Source organism: Sinocyclocheilus anshuiensis, unplaced genomic scaffold (assembly GCF_001515605.1).
Source record: "Sinocyclocheilus anshuiensis isolate Anshui unplaced genomic scaffold, SAMN03320099.WGS_v1.1 scaffold912, whole genome shotgun sequence".
Taxonomy (NCBI): domain Eukaryota; kingdom Metazoa; phylum Chordata; class Actinopteri; order Cypriniformes; family Cyprinidae; genus Sinocyclocheilus; species Sinocyclocheilus anshuiensis.
Window position 1 is genome coordinate 248,695 of NW_015549618.1, and position 8,174 is coordinate 256,868.

At 36.4% G+C, this 8,174-nt stretch overlaps 1 protein-coding gene across 3 annotated transcripts in view; it reads right to left on the reverse strand.

The window, feature by feature from the left end:
• Positions 1–8,174, reverse strand: part of LOC107659320 (CREB-binding protein-like) — a 60,291-nt gene that overhangs the window by 37,550 nt on the left and 14,567 nt on the right. For all 3 annotated transcript variants that reach the window (XM_016448223.1, XM_016448224.1, XM_016448222.1), the window contains exon 2: positions 2,840–3,489. In XM_016448223.1, coding sequence (XP_016303709.1) covers positions 2,840–3,489 — 650 coding nt within the window. The remainder of the gene's footprint in view (positions 1–2,839; positions 3,490–8,174) is intronic.

Genomic DNA, 8,174 nt, shown 5'->3' on the forward strand with positions numbered 1-8,174 from the left:
ATCTGACAACACCAGCTTCCAGCTACGACTATGATCAGCAAAATAAGAATGAAGAATTTTCAAATAATATATATATATATATATATATCAGCTTTAATGCACTTATCAAAATAACAGAAGCAACTCAAATGTCAAAAATTTCAGCAAAAAATAGTACTTAAAATAGTATAATTTAAATTATAATATTATATTATTATAATTTATAATTTAAATAGTATAAATAGTATAATTTAACAGTCTTCAAAGTATTGGAAAAAATATGTTCAAATACTCAATTTAATGTAAAAAAAACTTTACATAAACACTTTTTCCCCCCCAAAGTTCCCAAAATCCAATTCATTTTGTTCCAAATTCCATTTTTTGTTTGTTTGTTTTGTTTTAATTTTTCTGGATTCCATTTTTCCCTATTTTACATTTTTCTGGACATTTTAATGGTTTAATCAAATTTTTGTAATTGTAAAGCATGTCTAATTATTTGAAATCATGAAACTTAGACAATTAAACAACAATTCATTAAAAGTTTAACAAAAAATACATTTTTAGGGCCCTATGAAATGTGTTTTATATTTTCCCAAATTCTGTTTCATTTTTCCCAGGTTCCATTTTATTTTTCAACAAATTGCATGCCTTGCATTTATTTTTTTTCTTTTCTGGACTCCATTTTAATGGCTAAATTAAATTTGAATAATCAAAAATCATGTCTAATTAATTGAAATCATGAAACGTTTACAAATCGAACAACAATTTATTAAAAGCTTAATAAAAAATTACATTTTTAGGGCACTATGAAATATGTTTCCATGTCCTATATTTAATTTTTCCTGAATTCCATGATAATGAAATTTTAATAAAATTGTAATAATCAAAATGCATGTGTTAGTAAAAAAACAAGTATTTGATTTCATTCAGCAAATATGATGCAGGGCGGTGTAATGAGTAATTTTTAAGAAAAATTAAGCATTTTTCAGCCCTTAACCCCCTATAAATTACTAGCTCTTTGCGCAAAGGGATTTGAATTCATAATACAAATGCACACACCTGCCATTTCTGACATCCGAGTGCTGCTTTCAGACCCCATCAGTCACTAAACCATCTATCATAGAACCGAGTTTTGTTCATCAAATTTGCATAGAGCACAGATGAGATGTGTATGCATGTAACATGGCACTTTACGCTGAGAACTTTTAATTTGCCTTCCCATCAAGCATAATTCTGCGGCTGGCGTGATCGGCAGTCCTTCAAACAAATGGCAGAGTTTAAGAGCGTTCTGGCATGCAACCGCTCTCGTAACACAAGCATTTAAGCCTAATAAAAAACACAAGTGCAGGAATGAGTCATACAATCAAACAATGAGGCAGCAAAGCGCAGCTCCAGATAGAGAGTGATAATGTGAGTCCATCTGCTGCTGCGCTGACAGATCAAACTGGACACACGACCTGATTTACACACCGATCGGATTCCACAGCAATACTAGAGCGATGAAAAAAGACATGAAACAGATTTCACAAAACATAACGGTCATAACTTATATTACACAGAGTGGCTTAATTCGTCTTTAAAAAACGAAGACAGTTTGATTTTCGTCGTAGAAGTCACACTGCAGGACTGTGCGTCAAATCTTGTGACACTGCCAGAATTTCGTCAGAGGTAAAAATTTGTTCGCAACGGCCAATAATCGGCTGTCGGTGAACATGTCAAACTAACGATCAAAGACTACAGATTTTAGCCAAGGATTGGAGGAATCTTTTAGGATTTTCAAAATTTTGTCTCAGCTGACCAAATTGTGGCCAACATCGCACAGTGTGCGCTTGGCTTAAAGGGGTCATATGATGCGATTTCAATTTTTCCTTTCTCTTTGGAGTGTTACAAGCTCTTGGTGCATAAAGAAGATCTGTAAAGTTGCAAAGACTAAAGTCTCAAATCCAAAGAGATATTCTTTATAAAAGTTAAGAGTCAACCACGGCTACCTAAAACGGCTCGTTCTAACACGCCCCCACATATCTACGTCACGATGTGGGAAGATTTGCATAACGCCACCCAAATGTTCACGCAAAGAAAGAAGGCGTAACTTTTATTCTGGCTGTAGTATTGTTGTTTCCGCCATGTCGTGAAGACGCTGTGTGTTTCGTTGTGAAAGCGAAACTACTTTGTTTGGCCTTCCAAAAGAGGACGATATCCGAGGAAAATATTTTAATGGTTTTAGTTAACAACAACAACGAAAATAAATATAACAAAAATACTGGCTAGAAACTGAAATGGAAAAAAAGCAGAATATTGCAAAAAAATATTTGCAAATAACGCAGCATTTCCATTCCATGGGGAACAAAACTGTTATTTCTGGGTAAGTCAGAGAAAAACAGAAATGGAAGTTGTAGCCACTGATGAAGTGACCACCGCTATTTTAATAAATAAATTATTTGTGGTTTATAGCGAGCAAACAAAACACTCGGACAAACTTTATGCTTGCTAGCAATTAGCAGCAGATGCTTTATGACTGTGTCAGTATGTTCTGGAAAGTCATCTGGGCAAATAATTCAGTGACATGACCTCAGGTAAAGTTACATGATTTCTGTGATGCACAACTAGGAAATTATACGTTAAATATAAATGTCATCTTACAGAATACATTTTTTATGTGCAATTTAAAAAAAAATTTGTTTTAAAATATGCCGTTTCCAACCAGGGTTTATATACAATATGTCAAAATTTGCATTAATATACATGAATTGATAATAGGGATATTCATCAGGGACCGTTTTCATTCGCATCATCTCAAATCTTCTCACAACTCTGAATTCTAAACGGCTGAAACCACAGCAAAGGAAACTGGCCATCTCACCTTGTTGATATTGCCGGCTTGCTGGGTGTTGATGCCCATCTGCTGTGCCCCCTGTGTGAGCGTCTCTGCCAGGACACTCCCCGCTCCTCCCTGTGCCGCCGCCCCCGCTGCTCCTCCCGCCCCTACAGAAGGTGCCACCTGCATGCCAGCACCCTGGTACTGCATCCCCGGTGCTCCCCGACCGCGGCCTACAGAGCCGAGAGTCCCATTGATCACCTGACCCGGCTGTCCGCCCACGTTCTGTCCCATCATGCTGCTGTTCAGCATGGCCTGGTTAAATCCCGTGCCGAGTCCCATGCCAGCTGAGCCAGCGTTATTGCCCTGCGTCCCAGGAGTGCCGCCTGGTTTCTGTGTTTGAGAGGGGTGGGAAGGGGAGCCCTGGCCCATGGGACTCTTTCCAAGCCCGCCCAGCTGAGGTCCGATGCCGCCAGGTTGCGGACTGGCCGAGTTCATCCCAGCGCTGCTTCCTGGCCGCAGAAGCTCGGAGAGCTGCTTGTGCTTGGCAGCAGCGTCGGGGACCATGGGGCCATGACTGCCTGTACCTGTAGCCCCACCGTTAGAGGACATGGACATCAGCCCCAGGTCTCCGTTAGGTATCAGCTCATCTGGAAGATCGTTCTCCAGGTCATCCCAGGAAAGTGAACCCAACTCTGAGGAAATAAAGAGAGGGAGAAATTTAATTTTGTGTGTGGTTATTTCTTCTCTTCTCTTTAGAAGGTTGTGAGTTTCTTATTGACCTTAATGCACATAAATTTGACGTGAATGAAAATGAGAATTTGATGAATGCCTCAAGATGTGTATCAGAAACCCAGTTTGCAGGTTTCAATTCATGTGTTTTTATGCAAACACTGAGAAATTGCATAAAATTTGCTGGTTGGGAATTTCCAAAGTGTATATAAAAAATGAATATGATCGCTTGAGGCAGATATATGTTTTATTCATCAGGAAGACATGCACATTTACTGTATAAATTTCCAGATGAGCCATAAAAAAAATGTAATGAAATATTGAAATTATTAGAAGAAAAAAATAGTAGAGTTCTACAACTCTAAAAAAATTCCCCGTATTTAATCACATTAGCTACATTTCCATCCATGTACTTTTATGCAAATATTGGGAAATTGCATAAAAATTGCAGGTTGGAAATTTCCAAAGTGCATAAAAAATTAATGAGATGCATTTTTTTAATTTGGTAAGATGACACACTAACTCTTTTATATATCATATTTTGTGTTCTATGTGTTGCTGATTGAAACGTGTATAGTGTATATATACAATATATATATATATGTTGGCCACCCCTCTCACAACTGCTGTTTCTATCACTTTTTCTCTTGACAAGAAGTGCATTTATTCAGTCGAAGAACGTCTTTACGAGCACATCAAACGAGACATTTCAGATGCACGCTCCAACTTCACTTCAGCGCCAGGCACAAGTCAAACGAGTGCGGTATATATATATATATAAATTAATAAATATATAATTTTCCAATAAAAAAACTGAGGTTTCTACAATTTAAGCTTAAAACATAAAGAGACTAAAATGGCGAATTCGACTCTGCATTCCTACAAAATAAATATGCTTGTCTACTCTGACTAGGGTCTATTAAATTTCATATTATTAAGGGTCAAATGGAAGCTGTGGTTTTGACGCCATGAAAATATTGTTTTAGCAGCTCCATACCGTGAGGGAAAACAGGAGAGAGAGAGCAGTAGTCTAAATCAATATGCCTGCATGAGGTTGATCCACCGCTGAGTCTACTAATAGCTTTAATAAATCCACCTCATCTATTAAAACCTGCTAATGAACGACTGACACTTAATACACACACAGCAGTGTGTATGATACCTCAGAACAGCTGGGAGGAAGGAGACGTTCTCAATCACGTCTGTGACAGTGAGAGACTAACGACAGATGTTAGCATGTTTAGCAGAGTAAATGCCACCAACAAAACAGGACAGATGCTAGAGATGATATCACCACCGATTCAGGTGCAAAATTAATGGATTTGATAATGATTAACTCAATGTTTTTCTAAAGAGAACAAGCATGCTTAAACTGTAACCAGTATATAGTACATACTGCATACTACACCATTCACTAGAGATGTTAAATGACAATGTGATGTACTACAGTTAGTGAAGTTTGTTGCAGGACTGCAGGACTTACATAGTATTTTATAAAAACACAAGTATTCAGTACATACTGCATCGCACGCCACACACAATTGAAGTTTAAGTGACAATGTAGTATACTACTATTTCTTACGTTTACCATTTAGGCTATGACTGTTTAACATGGCATTTTTACAATATCACAGGCAGCATACAGTACATACTGCATGGTGTTCCGCACACTAGTGAGGAGAAGCAACAATGTAGCATACTACTGTGAAGTTTACCACTGAAGACAATTTCATGCTATTTTTTTATAAAATCCTAGGCAGTATACAGAACGTACTGCATACTTTACTGTACACTAGTGAGCTCAAGCAAAAATGTAGCATACTGTTTGTAGTATTTATCACTGCAGTCCGTTTCATATACTACTTTTATGAAAGTATACAGTACATACTTAGTATGCTGCACATTAGTGACAGTGTATTGTACTACTGTTTGCAATGTTTACTAATGAAGAGTTTTACATATTTTTAGAAAAACGCAGGCAGTATACAGTACATACTGCATAGTATGATGCACACTAGTGATGTCAAGTGACAATGTAGCGTACTACTGTTTGTAAAGTTTAAAACTGAAGACTGTTTGAGATATATATATAAAATCGTAGGTATATAAAGCATATAAAGTACTTACTGCATAGTATGCCGCACACTAGTGAGATCAAATGACAATGTAGCATACTACTGTTTGTAACGATTACCATTAAGACTGTTTTGCATGCTGGTTTTATAAAATCACAGGCAGTATACAGTACATACTTCATAGTATATCACACACTAGTGAGGTTTAGTTGACAATTTAACATACTACTGTTTGTTATGTTTACCATTGAAGGCTGTTTCATATGTTTATTTTAATTGTAGGTAGTATATACAGTGCATACTGCCAACAGCATGCCAAAGACTCGTGAGGTCAAGTGACATTTACCACTGCAGCTTATTTCATATACTAGTTTTATAAAAATATACGCAGTATACAATAGGGATGCATCGATCCGATACTTAGTATCGGTGTCAGCTCCGATACTGGCATTTTCTGCCGGATCGGGTATTGGTCAGACAAGACCGATCCAAATCCGATATTGTGAGTATACTATTCTGTGTTATTGTTAAGCCCCACGAAAGCCACAAAAACATTATAAAGCACCATAAAGTTTTCGTGCACTATATTTCAAATGTTCTAAAGCTGTTTCATAGTTCAAAGTGAGGTGCAGATGAATATTTAAGTTGTTAAATTCAAGTTCACGTAAACTCTTCTCTCCGATGCAGCTGTCTCTCATCCTCCATTCAGCATTCAAACTGCGTGTTGCGTTCGGTTTACGACAGTCAAAACGATGAAACCCTCTTCAAGAGCGCTCAATAACTGAGATTTAAAACTGCTCAAACTATTTCACTGATATAATACTCTACGCATAAATATCTCTTCCCTTTGTGCTTTCAACTTTTCTATGCTGCACGCTGTGACTCCGTGTTGCTTCAAACGCATCATTCTGCACACGGGATGCGCATAAGCGCTTTGTGCCACTCTGTATTGGAGCCATACCCTTTCATATTATAATAATTTGCGCAAAGAAAGATTATTAATAGTCTTTCTTGTTCTTTCTTATCTATCATATGTTGCTGCCTTCATTACTTACATTTAAAAGAAATGTATTTTAACTTACAGTATATATTTATAAATAAATATATTTTCTTGTTTTTCATGAATGTATTTTACAACAATACAAAGCGCAATGTGTAACATTTGACCAGATTTAGTCATACACTTATTATCTTTTATTTGTTCCCCACTAAATAATGTTATTTCACTAAATGTTTAGATTTTATATAATTGTGCACCCATGATTCTTCTAGACTAGAGTATCTTTTGCTGCTGAATTATCCACTAACCTAGTTTATAATAGTATGTTTTGTCATAGATTATGATTATATATTTTTTTTATTTATTATTTTTCATTAAAATTAAGTTGTCTATATTTAGTATATTGTAGTGTTGTACCAAAATTTGAGTATTCGGTACCAATACCAGTGAAAATCCACGGTTCTCGGTACCAAAGTAAAACACAAAAACATGCTAATAAAAAAATTTGACTATACTTTCATTTAATCCAAACTGTGTACATATTTAATTTTAAAGGGCTTTTAAAACATTCTAGAGTTATTCAGCCAATAATAACAACTAAGTTAGCTAAAAAAAAAAGCCCAGAACTGCTTTTCTGACTGATATGACAAACAATGTTAGCCATTTGTACATTCTCTAACACGCATATTTTAGATTCACAATTCATTTAAAAGCCTCTGGTGTGTAAAAATAGTAAATATCATCATGTCCTAATTTTTTTTTTTACCCTAATAAAAGTTATAGGAGCATTAAATAGTTAATAAAGAAACTTCATTCTAATGCTCATTATATTAGCGTTAGCCACGCTTATGCTAACGATTAACTACTCTAATAACAGCGATGTTCATTTCAATCCGACATTCAAATTAAAATATTGAATAATATTCATAACAGAAGCGGTGTTTCCCATAGACTTGCACTGTATTTGTGGCGGCATATATATGCAAATTCATTCTCTGCCAGCAGGAGGCGCTTGTAGAGCGGGAGAGATCAAGGTTTCGGTAACGGCTGTAATCAAATAAGCACTGCACTCACAAACGCTGCTCAGGCATTACAGGCAAGATGAAATGAAAATGACATCCATAATTTTCTGAAGACAGTCGGTTTCCTTCAGAAATACAGTGATATAAAAAAAACCCGCACCGGGTTTCGACTTTGACACGTGCAGTGCTCATGTTTATTCAATGAAGTCAAATCCTTTTGGAAAATCTATTTGTGGCGGTCAGTTTTAATATTGTGGCGGGCAGCCACAAATAAATCAATGTATGGGAAACCCAGCTTGAACTCTTTCATTTGATCCGGGTGTCTGTCTTTAAAGTGTTTTGTTAGTTTTTGAGGTCGCCATGTCCCAGTGCTTTTATGAAGAGAGCGCATCTGCGCACCTTTCGGATAGCGCATCAAGAACTGGGTTGACCGGGTACTCGGTACCACCAGTACAGGTGCATCTCAATAAATTAGAATGTCGTGGAAAAGTTCGTTTATTTCAGTAATTCAACTCAAATTGTGAAACTCGTGTATTAAATAAATTCAATGC